General features: G+C 41.1%; 1 protein-coding gene across 6 annotated transcripts in view; it reads right to left on the bottom strand.

The window, feature by feature from the left end:
* Nucleotides 1-19,100, bottom strand: part of Cdk14 (cyclin dependent kinase 14) — a 587,756-nt gene that overhangs the window by 132,461 nt on the left and 436,195 nt on the right. For all 6 annotated transcript variants that reach the window (XM_052720087.1, XM_052720086.1, XM_052720089.1 and 3 more), the window contains one exon: nt 14,202-14,265. In XM_052720087.1, the coding sequence (XP_052576047.1) occupies nt 14,202-14,265 (64 nt within the window). The remainder of the gene's footprint in view (nt 1-14,201; nt 14,266-19,100) is intronic.

Here is a 19,100-nt window from a genome sequence, read left to right as displayed (position 1 = left end):
ATTCACATAGACCAGAAGAGAGCTCACTTTGAATAGAAAGGGCCAGTCTATTCCAAACTCTGAGGATTTTAGTTGTGTTAATGCCAAAATACCACAGTGATCACAACAGGCATTCTAGAAACACCATCTTTGCTGTGTAAGTATGATTCATATCTTTAAACGATTTGAAATCCCCCAATATATCATGGTTGAGAGTTGACAGGTCCCCAGCTGGAGCACCTAGAGGCTTTCACACGGCACATGCATTCTGAACCTGACCGTCCCCAGAGCACTATGTGAAATGCTGGAAAACCATCCTCAGACCCCAGACAGAGACACAGCATCTGCCTGGTTACCACAATCATCCTCCAGTTCCCATTGCTATGCTTTTTCAAATCAGTAATCTCTAAGAAACTTCTAGACTCAAGCATTCCACTCTATTTATGAAACATTTCTACCTTCACTGGTACACATGCACACGAGGGTTCATGAACATCTCTGGAGGAGGTGTCCCCCCTATCTATACTTCCTCCACCCACACAAGACAGAACACTTCTCTTTCCATCCGACGGTTCTTTCTGGAGGGCATTTATGAAAGCTTCAAAGCGTACTCTTTACAGATAACCAACTTACAACTCCTCTAAAAGAAGGCGAGAGAAAGAAAGCAGACGGTTCCATAGTGGCAGAGAGCAGCGGGAGGGGTGATCCACGCAGTCTGCAGGACTGCAGTAGCACAGGGGATGTGCAAGCACGCTAACCCCTTCATCTTACAAACAAGCACAGAGGAGCAGGAACTGTGCTGCCTGAGATGTAGGCAAGCAGCAGAGGCTGAGGTGGGACTTTGTGCTCCAGTCTCTTGTTACCAAAGAGCGGAGGACACTCACACCTCCTATGTGGCCTCCAAATAGAAACTTGTTTTTACCACTCACAATGCGCCAGAGCAGGGGGCAGCACTGTATTTTACACAGGTGGAAACTGATGCACAGACCCTGGGGAACCTGTGCATAACTCAGCTCACAAACAAAGCTGGGCTCTGAACGTGCTGTCCAGAGTTGAAGTCTATGATCCAGTCATTATGCCATGAGGTGTGGCGTGGTTTTGAGATATTTGAAGTTTTATCATGAAGTCACAAAGCCAGATCAAAGCTCCTTCAGCAACAATAGAAAACCTGAGTATAAGCAACCCTGTTACCTTTTCTCATCTACAATACCGTCTACCTGCCTCCCAACTACCTAACCCTACTATGGGTAGAACAAACATTCCTCATGCTCATAGGAAATATGAAATAACTTTTGACTTTTAGTATTCTACAATTCTTGGACATATTATTTAAACTTCCTGTGCCTCAGTGTCCCCCAGATCACAGTTTAGGATACTAGCAGTTTTTATGTTATAGAGACACTGAAAATGTATAGTAAGAAAATCTATCTCCAGAGTTAATAATAAACACAGTAATACTCTATACTTCTTAGCCATGACTGCTATTATTATTATTATTAATAATATGCCTTAAAAATTGACCATCTTACAACCAACTATGTATGTGTCTGGGAGACATTCAGTATTATAAAGCAGATATTACTCCAGAGAGAAAATGATCTATGTTAAACTGCATTTTGAAACAATAAACAATAAATAAATAAATACCATGAACATGTTTGTGTTCTTCTAATTCCTGATATATAATTTTGTGGCTTTTTTTCTTTTGGGAGGTGATGAGGATTGAACCAAGGCCTTGAGCATGTTTAGTGAGTGCTCTACCAAATCTAGGCTCATGAGAAGAGAGAAGAGTGACAGATGAGAAAAAGAGAAGGAAAGAGAGATATATAGAATTAAGGTAAAAAGCCCAGAGGCAAAACATAGTTAAAGAGAAACAGGATAATTTAAGTTAGAAAAGCTGGCAAGAAACAAGCCAAACTGAGGCTGGGCATTCATATAAGTAAGAATAAGTCTCTGTGTATTTATTTGAGAGCTGGGTAGTGCCCCCCCCCCCCAAAAAAAATAAACCAACTACATCACCTACCATTACTGTCCGTGTACTGACCTAACTAGAACATTTGGGGAGTAAAACACTACCTGTGCTATAAATAATGGAAGCCTACATTTTTCTTTTATCCATGTGGTAGCATAATAATAATTTAAAAAATATTCTCCATGTGTATGATTCATGTGTATGTGTATGTGTGTGTACAGATGCGTGAGTGCTGTGGTGAGCATGTGGAAGACAGAGAAACACCAGACTAGATGGTCTATGAGCTTCTGGGAATTTTCCTGTCTCTGGCTCCCGTCTTACTAAAGGAGTGCTGTAATCACAGACATGTGCTACCACAACCAGTTTAATGTGGGTTCTGGGATCTGGACTGAGGTTTTCATGCTTATCAGGTGAGTACTTTACCCACTTAGCCCTTCTCCAGCTCAATAGTTATACACCCTGTATTCCAATTGGTGAGGTGAAATGAGATTAATACCTATGCTGACAATTACAAAATTCCCAAGTTTCTTTGGAATTAAAAAAATAATAATCTTTTAAGAAGCTCACTTCCCCTTAAGAATTTATTATTTCATTTTTTTCTGATGCTTTCTGGACATACAGTTAGTTTCCATCATTATTGATACTACTGGTGGAAGCAAACGAGACATTCTTTAAGCAGACAGGAGGAAGTGGGTACACACAGCCTCTGCTTGCATAGAATGACTGCTACCACCCGCACAGACAGCATCTTCTCCTGGAGATAATTATATTTTGGTGCTTACCAAGACACCGAGCTCCTTTCTATTTATTTTTATACCACTGACTAAACCCCTGACATACCATATCAAATCCTTGTCCAGCAGCAGACACATGGGGGAAGATGTTAGTGATGTCACTGCTCACTGGTGTGACAGTAATTTCCCTCTGCGTCAGGACAGACTTTATAGACACTCTCCCCCCAGGGCTGCCAACAGAAAGAAAATCAAGAAAAATCCACAGGACACAAAACCTTTTTCCAGCTCTGAATTAGGTCTGTGACATTGTGTAGCCAGTGGGCCCTTTGGAGATCGTGAAACATCCATTTCCTTCCCTGCTCAGAGCTCTCTACTATTTCTCACACTTCAAATGAAATCTCAACTCCTCCCATGGTCTTCCAAAGCCTGGGCCCTCAAAGTGCCTCTTGCTGCTTCCCTGTGGTCACATTTCTGCAGCCACTCTTGGGGCTTGGCATCTGTCATTCTCTATTTTCTCTTTGGCTTGTGAGCTGCTCAGGGAGAGGTTTGTCTGCCTGGTTCACACCTGTGTCTGCAGGACCTGGTGAGCACTCACCAACAGTGCAGACACCTGAGCACATGTGAAGCCTGGTTCACACCTGTGTCTGCAGGACCCAGTGAGCACTCACCAACAGTGCAGACACCTGAGCACATGTGAAGCCTGGTTCACACCTGTGTCTGCAGGACCAGGTGAGCACTCACCAACAGTGCAGACACCTGAGCACATGAACATGCAAAGCACAGCTACTTCTCGATTAACAGATGCTCAGCTTAGCATTCACTCTCCATTTATACTCACTAGTGACCTCCAGTAAGACTGCCCACAGTCAGAACATTAAGACAAGTCTGTCTGTCCTTCCTGTCACTTCTGCATTTTTTTAAATTCTCCTTCTCTACAAAGTTCACACAATCCCCATGCTTCCTCTGGCAGCTACAGGAAGTCACCGGTTGCTATCAGAGGGAAGAGACATTTTCTTCAGTAGTGTAACCACTCCTGTGTTGTCTGTCCTCCTAGAAAAAACCCTTCAGGACCCACATTCCTGTAAACAATCTCAATTAAGTTCATTGGTTCACACACACACACACACACACACACACACACACACACACACACACACACACACGAGGGGGGAGGATATTGTGAGGGAGATAAAAGAGGGTGGGGCTGAATTTGATCAAAATATGTTGTATGCATGTATGAAAATGTCAAAATTAATTCAATTACCATGTAACATTAATGTCTGCTGATAGACCTGTAGATGAACGGTCTTATTAAATAAGAAACACAGAGCCAATTGCAGAGTTAAAAGCCCAAGAGGTCAGAGCAGTAGCTGAGAGCTGAGCTTACCCTTCGCTGCCGCTGCTGTCCTTTCTCTCAGCAAGAGCACTACTTCCTGTGTATCTGTCTTTTTATAGACTTTCTGTTCTGCCTTCTCATTGGTTGTAAACCCAACCACATGACCTCCTCGTCACTGCCCATCTATACAGACCTCCAGGTCTTCTATGGTTGGTACTGAGATTAAAGGTGTGTGTCTCCATGCTAGCTGTATCCCTGAACACACAGAGATCTGCCTGTCATGTGATCAGGATTAAGGGCGTGTGCTACCACTGCCTGGCTTCTGCTATGGCTTGCTATCAGGTCTGACCCCCAGGCAACTTTATTTATTAACATACAAATAAAATCACATTTCAGTACAAATAAAATATCACCATATATAAGATACAATCAGGAAAAGGAGTCATCCTTTATATATAGCTCACATCTGATCCCATACTGGTCTGCCAGGCCCTGTAGCACAAGGTAATGATGAGATTGATAAATTATTGATAGGAAATGTGCTGGAGGCCTCAGAATTTCATAAAAAACATTATGTCAAAAGTAAAGGTTTAAAAAAGGATTTTTCCATAACCTGGCAACAAGCCAAGGAAATTATAAGAAAATGTCCTACTTGTTCCTTTTACAATCAGACTCCATTACCAGCAGGATGTAACCCAAAGGGTACTCAGAGGAATGAAATCTGGAAGATGGATGTGTTTCACTTTGCAGAATTTGGAAAATTGAAATATGTACACCATACCATTGATATTTATTCAGGATTTCAATGGGCAACTGCTTTGAGTTCTGAAAAAGCTGATTCTGTAATCACTCATTTGCTAGAAGTTATGGCCATCATGGGTATACCTGAACAAATTAAAACTGACAATGCTCCAGCCTATGTCTCTGTTAAAATGAAACAGTTTTTTGCTTATTACAATATAAAGCATATTAAAGGTATACCACATAATCCTACAGGCCAAGAAGTTATAGAAAGATCAAACAGAACTCTAAAGGATATGCTAAATAAACAGAAAGGGGTAACAAAAACCCCCAGAAATAGACTGCATAATGCTCTATTAACTTTGAATTTTCTCAGTGCCAATGAGAAAGGAACAACAGCTGCAGAGAGACATTGGATAATAGAAAAAAACTACAGAATTAAATCAGCCTATATACTTTAAGGATGTGCTGTCTTCAGAATGGAAACTAGAATATGTGTTACGTTGGGGACAAGGTTTTGCTTTTCTTTCTACAGGAGAAGATAAGCTGTGGGTACCATCAAAATTGATAAAGATTTGATTTGAACAAGAGAGACCTCTTAATTAGAAGAGGTGATAGTTCATCAACCAGCATGACCATCCAATTTAAACTAACTTATACCAGTAACACATGCATTTTCATTTAATCCGATAATAACTTGCCAAAAGGGAACCTCCCCAAAATTAGTCTTGGTGAAAGGTTTTTGTTTTTGTCTTTTAGGAGAATGAAGGCTAAGGAATCTGAAGAGCACTGGACAAATGAGACAACTGAAGAAAAAGGACAAATCATCTGTCCCAGGAAAAAGAGTAAAATGGCCTATTGGTATATCATCTATAAAATTTCATAAGTCTTCCTAAATGTTTGTTTCTGCTCTTCTCTAAAGAAATTTAACACTATTGGTCTTCTTGTAGTCACAGTTCAATTAAAATTTGAAGCTGACTTTGGAGTTGGAGAATGGCTCTCTCCTTCTTTAAACCCAAGCATGTTGTTAAAAGGAAAATGCAAACTCCCTGTATCATGCCAAAAGGAAGAGCCATCTTCTGACATGGGACAGGAGAAAAACCAAATTAATTAAGGGACTATTCTATTACTACTAATCTCAATTCTTTGATTCTATTCTGATTCTTTAAACTTTTCTTAAAGTATGAATTTTATATCAAAATTTACAAGATTGATATATATGTATATATATATATATATATATATATATATATATATTTTAAACTTTGTTAAGATATTAATGGCCATATAGAGTACTAACTAATTCTAGATAAAAGGCTTCAATTAGCTGCCTATACATGTCTTTGTGTTTGAGTCTCATCAGTTTTCTGCAGGAAATCACGGCCAGGCCTAACATCAACTGAAGTCTCCAGGAAGAAGATGGGGCCCCACAACAACAACTCCACGTGGACAATAATAATATCACTAAGCTGACAAACATCATCTATAGATCAACTTTGGACTACAAACTGCTCAGAGCAATTTTGAGATGGCTAGCTGAGATGATCCAGTCTCAAAGACTACTTGAATAAGGACTTGATATAAACCCTGAACTTTGGCATTATGCTCAAACTGGACAACAAAGGATATAGCTACCTTTCCTAGAATTTGACAATTAACCCAAAATTTTTCTTTTCAGAATAAAGATACCTTTGCCCATACCCAGCAGGAAGCAATTTTAAGAATACGACACCCACATCCCCAAAGAGGTGGTGTGGGGCAGGTGGTTTTTTTGTCTTTTAATGGGTTTTGGGTCTGGGATAATTTTCATTGTTTAGAAGGGTTGGTTACAAGTTGTTGTTAAGGGTTAGGAAAAGGGCTAAGCAAAGGAGGTTAGATTTAAGGTTCTTTTTTTTTTTTTTAAAGACAATTACTAGTTTTAAATACTTTACATTGGATTGGATTTTTTTAATGTTGTATACAAATCATATATATTGAAATTGATATTGTTAGAAAATAATATGTATATTTCTAATTTTGTTCAAGATATTGTACTTATACCATTCATTTAACAATGTAATGCAATTTGCTGATTCTTGAATGTTATTACCAATTATTAGGATAAAAAGAAATGAAAGTTAGTAGTTAGACATTACAATAGAACTTGTAGTCACATTAGATATGTTTTCAAGATTGAGCAGATATAGTTTAGACAGAAAATTTTTCTTTTTTGTTATGACTATGACACATATCGGCTCCTGGCAGTACCAATCTACTTTAGAGAAAATATGGGCATTGAAGAAACTGCATATGGAGTTAACTTTCATTGTGGCAAAAGTTAGCCACTGGACAACAAAGTATCCTCGAATCGACTGCTGACAAACAGGACAAAATGGACAGACAGGACACAAAACAAAGGACTACCGATTCTTGCCAAGACAAGTGTGGTTGTGGCTTTATCAAAAGGCATCTTCTGATGCCAGGACAAGATGCCCCCTCTAGTCTTCCTGCACGGCATATCCCACCACGGAATTCTTGTTGCCTCCAAAGCTTTCCCAGCACCTTATAGAAAACTTGAGAAGACCTGGGAGTGTGACTACAGCCAAGCACCCAAACCTCCTTGGGTGTGGAAAGGACAAAGTGGCATTTCCTATCCCGGGTGCTGAGGACTGCAGCCCCAGACTGGGCACTGGCAGTGGACGTTGTGTTACACGATATGTCCAGCTCTGGTATTTGCCAGCAGAGCAGAGATTGTGTCTGGCTCAGAGTCTGTTCTTATTCCTACATTATATGTGACTAAAGAAGCTTGGAAGTGAACAATACATGGAAAGATCATGTTCTAATCACTCGAGGGTAGTCCTGGGTCATGGCCATTGTCCCAGTGAACATACTCATTGCACCACTTTTCAAAAGAAATATTGGAGAGTAAATCATCTGAAATATATATATATATGTATATGTATATATATATATATATGTATATGTATATATATATATATTTAGAATTGACAACTTATTAGAAGAGCAGGTGATGGGTGGTGAAATGTACTGTAGGGAGACAGTTTTTTGATAAGACACAGTCCTTCACAGCTCTAGCTACAACAGGCAAGCCCTCTTCAAGAGAGGTAGCAGGTTTGGGGCTGACACTCAGAGTTTGGTATTCCTGTCTGTAAAATGGGACTGCAATATTAAGAAGATAGTATAGTAACTCAAGACTCAGTGTGAATATCAAATGAGATAAGGTTAAATTGTTTTGTAAGTAGAGATACCACTGAGTGGTAAGGTATCAAGGCACAAGTCTGAAAGCATTTACTTCTTCCTTTGAAAACAGAAGCCTGCATCTACTTGGGTTGGGAAGCCCTGTCTGTGACAAAGCAGGGCTTAAGAAGAAAATTTTCACTTCATCACAAACACTTAGTGTAACCAAGTCCACATGTAAATGCTGACTCAAATGTCTGCATGCTTGGTCTGGGGTACAATATGTTTAAAATGTCACCATTCCTCACTTTTCCTTCTTCTTCACTGGTGAATTCTTTCATGAAAGACATCCCATCTTCATCAGTGTTTCTTCAATTGAACAACCTCTCCCATCGGATGACTCACTTTTCCTGAGAAACAATGCAACCCCTTTAGATGTGCCTGCCCCGTGCTTGATTTTGGAAAATAGGACCATTTTCTTTGAAATTTCATTACTTCTCATTGCTTTCCAGTCTGGCAATGCTGTTTCCTCCTTGAACTTTACAGTGTCTTCCTGTCTGAGCTTCTGAATAATAATCCATCATTAACCACTACTGAATGCCCCTTTGTTGGGAGAGTCTAAGGGCTGGAGGAAAGCACCATACGTGGGGTCTACATGCAATTTGAGTAGGAAGCCATTTTGTACAGAATTAGTTCAGGGTTTTTGTACATATCTGAAAAATACAGACATGAAATTTTCTCTAAGAGGTGTAGCTGTCTAGATTTATGTATGGCCTAGAACACAACAGTAAAATAATTTGAAAACCCAAAGTGCCCTCATATGAATACAGACACAAATTGTGTGTGTGTGTGTGTGTGTGTGTGTGTGTGTGTGTATAACAGGATTTGGTATTAAAAATCAAGCCTGCACTATTCTACAAATGTCATGTGATTTTTTTTTTTCCTAAGACAAACTTTATTGTTGAGAGAGTCAGAAAAGACACAACCTAATAGTAAAGACTATGGTCAACTTTGCTAAATTTTAGAGGGCTCGGGCTTCTGCAAGACCAGCGAGCACCCTGTGACCAGAATTCTAGTCCAGTGGCCTCATTCCTCAGTGCCGGGCCCATGCTTCAGCTCCAGTGTGCTCAGTGTTCTGTGAAAGTCTGGGGCATTGGTTCTAGTGGTCTTTGAAGTCATGATGGGTGTAGAGTTTCTGAGGTGTCAGTGGTCACTTCAGGACCCGTATTCATTTTAGATGGAGGTGCAAGGGAATATAGCCATTGGAGAAGTCAGTCTGGAGATTTCTCAGAAAATTCAAAATAGAACTAGCTTATTTTACTCCACTATTTCACACCTGGGCACATAGCCAGAGAACTACATATCCTCCTGTAGAGATATTAGCACCCAGGTTTACCGCTGCTGTATGCACTATAGAAAACAACTGGAATCAGCCTAGTTGTCAGTCAACAGATGAATGGATAATGAAAATTTGGCCCATCTATCTATCTATCTATCTATCTATCTATCTATCTATCTATCTATCTATCTGTCTGTCTGTCTCTCTGTCTCTGTGTGTGTGTCTGTGTGTGTGTGTGTGTGTGTGTGTGTGTGTGTGTGTGTGTGTGTGTATAAATATTATTTAGTGCTAAAGAAAAATGTACTCACAAAATTTTCAGGAAAATGAAATGGACTTAGAATGTATACTAATAAGCTAGATAATACATATCAGAAAGAAAAGAACACATGTGGAATCTAGTCAAATATATACATGTATATATCCACATACATATGCACATATGGGTAGAGTCTAACATGTGGAAAAGAGGACAAGAAAGGTGAATATTAGAGGGTGAGGAAAGACTAATGTAGGCGATGAATAGGAGTTATGAAAGGGATATGAGGTAAATGTTTTTCTAGTTCTCATGGAATTTTTGGTTTTGGTAGTAGATAAGTGCATAAAAATGTTTTGATAGTGAGTATAAAATCCAGTATCAAGAAGCTTCACAGTGTCTATCCTGAATAGCTAGTCTAACTGTATTTACTGAATTATATAGTCCTTAGGTCTGGTTAATTTCAGTGTATGGTGTTTTTTTTTTTTTTTTTTTTTGCACAACATTTTTGGTAATGAAGTTAATAAAACTTTAGAAAATACTCTTATGCAGTAAATCCAGAGAAGCAAAAGGCTTTCATAGGTAAAAGAGAAATTACTCTAAATTATAAAAACTCCTAGAATCAATAGGGAGATGGCTTACAACTTTCCAACTATAAATTGAGCAAAAGCCATGAATAGCTCCTAGTAAGGAAAAGCTGAAACAGGTGAACAGCTGCCCAGCCTCGCATCAGAGGAAGCATGCAAACCAACGTTAGAGTGAAATTCCTCTCAGCAGGTGACGGGTTGAGTCTGGCCACACACTCCAGAGCAGAGCAGGCTTGGGGAAGCATAGCACACACTGCGGACACACAGACAAGAGACCACCGCTTCAGACTGATAGAGGCGTTAACAGTCACAACCGTTGATACTTGTTGACTCCTGAACCAGTTTCTCTCAATTTGCTGTTTAGATATGGCTGTCGCTGCATTAACACTTCTAACAGTGACATACTGAAGACAGCCCAAATGCCCAGGTTAGGAAGCAAGTGAAATCTGTAGAGCAGAACATGATGTAGCATTCAGAGTCAGTGTAGCCACACTGACTTCACTGACAGGTGCAGTGACATGTGTGACATGTAAATCCTAGAGTACAGACTAGTGAGAAAAACAGGATACAACTGTAGTTTGTGCAGGAAAAATACAACATATATACACATACATATACATGTATACATACATGTTCATAATTTGTTACATTTACCCAAGGGAAAGAAACACAAATAGCTACTGTCAGAGAGGAGCCTGGTGTCAGGGAGGGCAGTGGTTTCTGGGGAAGCTGGCAGATGGGAGATGGGGCAAGGAGAAAGCTTTGCACTATGGTATTGTTTCACTTCCAAAATGCTTAAATTGATTCTGTTAAAGAAAAGAGCCGAGGAGATGGCTCAGTGGGTAAAAGCACTTGCCACCAAGACTGATGAGCTGAGTCCAGCCTCTGCAACCCACATGGTGAAGGAGAAAGCAAATATCTGCAAGTTTCCCTCTGGTCTCCACATGTGCACCACGGCATGTTCACACACACACACACACACACACACACACACACACACACACACATTCTTTTAGCATTAAAGAAACATGCCCTTGTAGCTTTCCTTCTCCCCTTTCAGAATCTCTGTAGCCTTTGGAGGTGGGAGGTAGGGCAGGACAGGTGATCCCTAGACTGCTAGTGTCCTTTGGGATCCCTGTTTTCTTCCTTGGAGTATAAGGGCTATGAAGTCAGAGACTAAGATTCCTCGATGATCTGGTTGGGCACTGTGTGGAAGTCCTCAGGGCTCTGTCTCCCCTCAATTTATAATCTTGTCTCTCCTAGTCTAGCCTTATACCATCTACATGTGTTGTTCTTCTGGACTCCCAATATGACTATGTGTCTGTTGCAGAGCTTACACAGTAATTACTATATCTACTCTAATTTATATATTTCTACCAGAGGAGTCTCATGAATAATACTGCTTTTAAATATACAACATAACTTAGAGCAAGAGCTAAGTTTTGAATGCCAGATATGTACTGTGCATGGTCCCTGGTCTGAAATTCATAATCTGCTATGTTGATTTGGACTACATCATACACTCTCTAGAAACTCTTAAATGCTTGCATGTATTCTTGATGAAAATAAGCTCCATTCACACCAAATTACCCCATATTTTCTAGTCCAGACCCTTGGCCGGTGAAATTACTCTATGAATTGGTCCTTTATGTATATAACTTTATTCATTTCAAACCTTATTTGTTTGTTTGTTTTGAATACCAGGACAGGGTTCTGCAGTGAGCTACACTTCAGCCTCTCAGGCTCTTCTGTTTTATTTCTTGGGTCTTAAAATTGTATATCCTAACAAGATCACTAATCATAAGAGGCCATCACACTTATAAAGAGCTGTCTTATTAATTTAAACTCCATAAGGAATAAGTACACTGGTTTACTAGATGCTTCTTGCTTAATTAAAAAAAATCAATTATAATAAGTTGCTGTGTTTCTAAACTTTTTCCAAACATAGAACTCATTTATAATTTTCAGTAAAAGTACAAAAAGCCTTTGGGGCTTCCGAAAAAGATAAAAGAATTCTCAGTACACTGTACAATTTCAGGAAAAATATGAAGAATAAAAATAGTTTCCCAACCCAGTCATTCTTTGAAATTGGTAATTTATTCCCGGAGTCTCCAACGAGGGGAAGAGGCGGAGCAGAACACACTTGGCTCCCCTCCGAAGTTACTCAGAGCTCTCCCCTGACAGGACAGCTATGTTGGATCCTCTGTGAAATTCCTCTGGGAACTCTAGGGTGGACCTACATCTCATGAACCCCATTTTGTAACTCAAAAAGAAAAACAAGAGAATTACTCTACAATAATTCATTTTCCTGATTTTAGTCAATTTCCAACTGCAAATCTTTCACCCCTTCAATAAAAATTAGGCACATCATGTCAGATTTTCTTGTCACTATTAAAACTGAAAATTTCATGGCTGCCATCTACTGGTGAGTGAAAAGATGACAACTTATTTTTGAAATACTACATTTTCTTCTTTATAATTTTTTTAGGTCTTTTTTTATTTTATAATTTAATTTAATTTTACATATCAGCCACGGATTCCCTTGTTCTCCCCCCTCCCCCCCAGCCTTCTCCCCCAGCCCACCCCCCATTCCCATCTCCTCCAGGGCAAAGACTCCCCTGAGGATTGAGTTCAACCTGGTAGATTCAGTCCAGGCAGGTCCAGTCCCCTCCTCCCAGGCTGAGCCAAGTGTCCCTGCATAAGCCCCAGGTTTCAAACAGCCAACTCATGTACTGAGTACAGGACCCGGTCCCACTGCCTGGCTGCCTCCCAAACAGATCAAGCCAATCAACTGTCTCACCCATTCAGAGGGCCTGATCCAGTTGGGGGCCCCTCAGCCATTGGTTCATAGTTCATGTGTTTCCATTCGTTTGGCTATTTGTCCCAGTGCTTTATCCAACCTTGGTCTCAACAATTCTCATTCATGAAATACTACATTTTCAAAGGCCTCCAGTTTAGAGGACTAAATAATTTCCACTGAAATGTCAACTGCTACACAATTGGAGAATCAGGACAATTTATATAATTAAACTCAAATTATCTGACCATATATTACTAGCATAAATCAAGAAAGGAAAAATGCAAGTTTTCTTTTTTTATAATTTACTACAATTTCTTAGTATTATTCAAAAGTAGTGATATGTTTGAATTGTGTTCAGTTTAAATTTTGCTCGTGTGTGTGTGCGTGCGTGCGTGCGTGCGTGTGTGTGTGTGTGTGTGTATGTGTATGTGTGTTTGTGTGTTGATATTGGTCTCTTCTTCAATTTCTCCCCACCTCTGTTTTTGAGGCAGGGTCTCTCACTGAACCTGGAACTGACAGATTCATCTAGACTTACCTTGTCAGCATGTTCCCAGGAACCTGTCTGTTATTGATGAAATTATTATGGCCACTCCACGTAGTTAAAAGGGAGGTTTATTTTGTGGGGTAACTTACAAGTGAAGGGATAGTTTACAGGGTCTGGGAAAGGTGTAGCGCAGTCCGGCGGTATTCTCTAGAGAACTCTGCTCAGTCTACCTCCAGTGTGCAGGGTCCAGGAACCAAGAGAGCCCGCACATCTGGATCTTGGGTCTTCATCGTCCTCTCTCAGCCCTGCCTTGTAGGCGTGACCGTTACCCAAGCCTCAATGGGGGTTGGAACTTCCAGGTCAAAGCTGGAATGGCTCCCCACTGCAGCCTGTCTCTGTTTACCCAGGACCGGGATTATGGCACCAGTCACCACAACCAGCTTTCTCATGGATGCTGGGAATTTGGACCCAGGTTCTTTCACTGATGCTTTGCCATCTCTCCAGCTAAATTTTGCTTCTATAAGCAGGGACATGGATAATGAAATTAATAGTTACTACAAGATCATTTAGATGAATCAAACATAGTTTACATGGGAAACTCTCTCATGGTGGATGGGCAGTGAACTCTGTTTAAAAAATGAATTGTGCAAATACAAGGACCTCTCCATTAATACATAAAACACACACTGGCAAAGGTTTGTATAACGTTTCAAGGCTGTATGTTGCTTGAACGTGGACATTTATAGAGTCAGGTTTTACAGACCGGAAGCACTTAACAAAGGCAATTAATGAAACATACCTGGCTTAAAATGTGGTAAAGAATGAACTCCAGGCCATGTGTCCTCATTTGGTGTTCCAAGAACCTAGCAGAGAACAGGAAATTGTGAAAACAGACATTATTTCCAAACCACTCAAAATTCTCAAGTGCAGAAAACAGTACACTGTATGGTATGGAATTCTGGATGTTTCCCCCATTATCATCCAGCCAGGGTTTTCATTTCAATAAAAGCAACACTGGCTTCTAACAAATGCAGCTGAATGGGACATGTTAAGTCTGCTATATTTTATCAAGCTCAAACTTAATAAGTAGGTGGAGAATCACACAGTACAGTCATCCTCATGGAACTGAATAAAGCGTGCCCCTCACGACTCTTTGGTGAGTGGCTGTCCTTCACTGCACTGTCACAGCATGTCACTCCAGTTATGGGAGTTCTGACATTTCTTCCCCATGCCCTCTGTCTCAGCATCATCAAAGGCTCAAGAGTCACAGTTTAACATGTTCAAATTCTCTCAGTACACTTCAGTTTTCATCACTGTGATTTACAGTTTCTTCTCATCAAAGGGTCTTCTGCATGCAGTCTCCTCTTTGTTTGTATTTCTGTTTCTTCCTCACCTACTTTTGCTCTTGCCAAAGGAATTCAAGGACAGTTAGGGCTCCGACATTCCACTAAAGTGGTCAGTGCTCTTAATGATCATGGCAACACAACCCAGTAGTTCAGATTGAAAGTGTGGCATTGACGAGTTAAGAGCCGTGAAGACAAGCTCACTGGGTTTACATCCTTGCTGCTCTCCTCTCATCATGGAAACTTGGGCAGAAAGGAGCCTCTTGGGGCTTCATTTTCCACATTTATAAATCAGAGAGTGACAAACGCTGTGCCATCTGTGTGGAGAATACTCCATGGCATTCAATAAATTAATAATATCAGATAAGTACCCATAGAAAACTGGATTGGCTCTGGGATGTGGTGGACTTGGAGATGGTATCCTTTTTGAATAGCAGGGGAGCCAGAGCCAGATGCTGTCATTCAAATGATCCTGGGCAAGCATGGACAGCCAGCAAGTGAGAGGGGTGAGACACAAGGCTGGAGAACTGTGAGGAAGGTAGAGGGCTGGGTACCTCAGAGACAAGGAAGTCATACACCATTCTGTCTGAGGATTAGCAGGCACTACTAGGTAGAAGGCAATAAAGAGCTGTGGTCACTGGTGCAGGGTTACAGAGCTGCATTGGCCAAGGGTGGCACACACAGTGAGTGTTTTACTCACATTTCCTGCTCTGGTGAGTCAGTATCAAGCACATGCATCATGTCCTCACTGAGATATTAAATCAACACACAAGATGATAAAATTCTTCTTTGAAATCACAGTTGGTTAATTTTGAAGACACTAATAAAACAGACCTTGTCTTAGTCACTTTTCTATTGCTGTGATAAGACACCACGATGAAGAGACTTACAGAAGACAGTGCTTATTTAGGGCTTACAGTTTCAGAGGGTAAGAGTACGTGGCCATCATGGTAGAGACCATGGCAGCAGGCAGGAAGGCATGGTGCTGGGACAATTGCTGAGAGTTCACACTTTTACATAAGCATGGGCAGAGGGACCTAACTGTGAAAATGTTATGGGCTTTGGAAACTTCAAAGCCCACCCCAAGTGACACACCTCCTCCAACAAGGCCATGCCTCCCAGTCTTTCCCAAACAGTTCAACCAACTGGGGACCAAATATTCAAACATATGAGCTCATGGGTAACATTCTCATTCAAACCACCACAGAGCTATATAAACAAAGTTACATAATTGATGTGCTATGTGGAGAGAGGGAGGGAGACAGACAAGGGGGCCAGAGGGAAGAAAGACAAAGAGCACTGAATAAAGAAGTCTGGTAACAATGTCTCTATGAAAGTCATTTTTCCAAGTTTTCAGGCATCACTCACATACACAGAAACACACAGATGCGCATATACACACACAAACACACACACACACACACACACACACACACACACACACACACACACGGCTGTCTGGGATGATACTCCTCTTTGTTCTCACACTGGTTGGATTTTGCATGTAGGACAAAGAAGTTCATCAACACTAACTTTAACTACTGAAGAGAGGCACGTTCAACTAAAATTGTGACATGGACACAGTCTGCAGCACATATGGGCCTGTGGAAGTTCTAGAAACAAAAGTTCAGCAGGGTCTCAATCTTGCTGAAAAATGACTACTGTCCTGGTGGCCTGGTCAATGCTCCCATAATGCCTGTATCAGCAAACCCTTTTCCTAGGCATCACCTTCATCCTCGTACAGTGCTCTGTTTCATGGAGAGTTGTAAACAGTACAGCTTTCACATGAAAGTTCACAGGACCGAAAAACCCACAAGACTGTCCTTTGGTGACAGACTTGGAGATCAGGTCCTGGACTCCATTTCTTCTGTAGACACTCTTGGAGCCTTTGCTCAGGAAATGCAAAGTGCGCACAACGTTCACAAAGGAAAGCGAGAATTAAAAATTAATTCTGATTCCAGTAAAAGGCTTTTCAGAAGGGGCAGCGTGGGTTAAGTGGATGACGGGCAAGGACAGGCATCTGTGTACTAGGGAAAGTGTGTGCCTTGTCTCTGGGTCAGATTTTCATTTGCACAAATTAATAAGTTCCAATGGTAAGAAGACATTTCAAAGTTAGCAAAAGAATATTGCCTAAAAGTCAGAAACAATCTTTTGTGAATAAAATATGAAAAAGAAAATTGAATTTGTGCTATCAGAGTTTGAGAGTCTTACACACGTAAGTAAATGAGTTTATAGTGTGTGAAGCCCTGCCATCTTTAACTAACATGTCACAAGAGTTGGGAGGTCTTTTTTAACTTTTTCTTTTAGAGTTATAATAAAATTTCCCACTTCCTTTTCCTCACTCCGAACCTTTTCATATACTTCTCCTTGTTCTCTTTCAAACTCATAGTCTCTTTTTTCATTAATTGCTGTTACGTGTGTGTGTGTGTGTGTGTGTGTGTGTGTGTGTGTGTATGTGTGTATTCCTAAATACCTCAGTACTACATGCTCAGTCTGTATAACCTTAGTTACAGGTATGTTTTCAGGGCTTAACATCTAGAATCACACCAATGACCAGCATGTCGCAATAACCCTAATGGTTACACATGCCTTGGCAGTAACCAACAGCTCTCTAATTGGATTTAAGAACTTCTGAAGAAGAAGGAATCATGCCTGGTGCTGGAAATCTATTCAGCTACCCAGGGCTAATGAAGTCATGGATCTTGGAGGAGAACTCACAACTGCCACTTCACTAAACCAGCACAATCCCTAACTCCATTCTAAACACTAGTCCTTAGACCCACAGATGAGTGCAGTTCTCATCCCTCATTATTAAAACTCTCTGCACAAACACATCACTACAGAAAACTACAATCAATCAAAGGGCAGAGTTGTGGAGCACAGTCCCAACCATTATGTCTTAAAATACATCTCCTACACTGAAGGCTCAGGGATCATTGCAGAAGAGGGAATGGAGAGACTCTGGAGCCAGAGGGGACCGAGGAGTTTGCTGTGAGACTGTAATGTGTAGACACAGGGTGAGCACTACATCATAAAGTCTCACCAACATGACTATCTGAACACGAGCTGAACAAGGACAGTAACAACAACAGATATGCTGAAGTGGATGGGGAAGCCTGGGAGGCCTCAACCCTACACAAAGAACTACAAGGAACTAAGCAATGTTGAGAGGACAAACAGTCTTCCCAGGGAAAGAGCACACCAACACCAAATGGTCAGCTCTGGGGCCTTTTACACATTCATTTATTTGGCTTCACTTTAAATCTGCCCAAGAAGCCTGTGTACCTCCCAGCTTCCCACAAAAGATGCAAAGCCTGGGACTCTCTTGGAGGCACCCCTGGCCTACTGAGGGAGGTGAATAGAGGAGACATTAGCTTCCTTCAGAACGACAAAGGGTCTCTACAGGACATTGGGGTAGGTGTGGGGGAGGGTTAAGAGCACAGAGGACACTATGCTTGGCTCCCCTGGGGAGGGGAAAAACTCAGTGCAGTGGAAGTTAGTGAGACAGGGAGTACTGAGTACTGAGTACTGAGTACCGAGGCAGTGCCAATAAGGCATGGGAGCACCAGCAGACAACAGCGGTAACAACTGCAGCATTTCATTTCTCAAAGCTGCTGGACTGCCCTGCAGTGCGCTCTATTGGTGGTTCATTCCCGAAATGAACTCCCACCTCTGCTTCTAGCTTCAGTGCTTGGGCCACCTTTACCTGAGAGAGTCTCTGGACAATCTAGTTCAAGCCCCATGTTGCTTCTCTGTGAGCCCAGAGCACTTCCTGTAGACTTCTACTTACAGAATACCCGGTGGTTGGCAGATGACTTGTTTTCCAATTGGACTACAAGTCTCAGAGTAGAGACCATGTTTACCCTTAGAGTCTTAGTGCTCACCATGTGTCTAGTACTGGATATAGATTTGGAAAATGTTGAACTACTGACTGACTGGATGGATGGATAGATGGATGGATGAATGGATGGATGGATGGATGGATAGATGATGGACGATTGGGTGGAGGATGGATGGGTGGATAGATAAATGGATGGATAGATGATAGATGGGGGATGGAAGGATGGATGATGGATGGATGGTAGATGGATGATGGATGAATAGAAGATGGATAGATGATGGATGGATGGTGTGTCTGGACGACATAATTAAGTTCCGACTGCAGGCTGGCCTCAGACTAAGATCAGGTAATGAATCTTCCAAGGAGGTTGTATTTATCTGTTTCAGGGTTTTAGCACCCATTGTGAAAATGTAAATTTTAGGTAGAGAGTTGGAATAGTCTCTCAAGGCAGGGTGCAAGTTCACCCACTACTTTCTGGGACGAACATAACACTTGCTGATCAAATGGTGGGGTA

Source organism: Peromyscus californicus, unplaced genomic scaffold, assembly GCF_007827085.1.
Source record: "Peromyscus californicus insignis strain IS unplaced genomic scaffold, ASM782708v3 Scaffold_6__1_contigs__length_162567912, whole genome shotgun sequence".
Lineage (NCBI taxonomy): Eukaryota > Metazoa > Chordata > Mammalia > Rodentia > Cricetidae > Peromyscus > Peromyscus californicus.
This window is presented reverse-complemented; position numbering and strand designations above follow the sequence as displayed.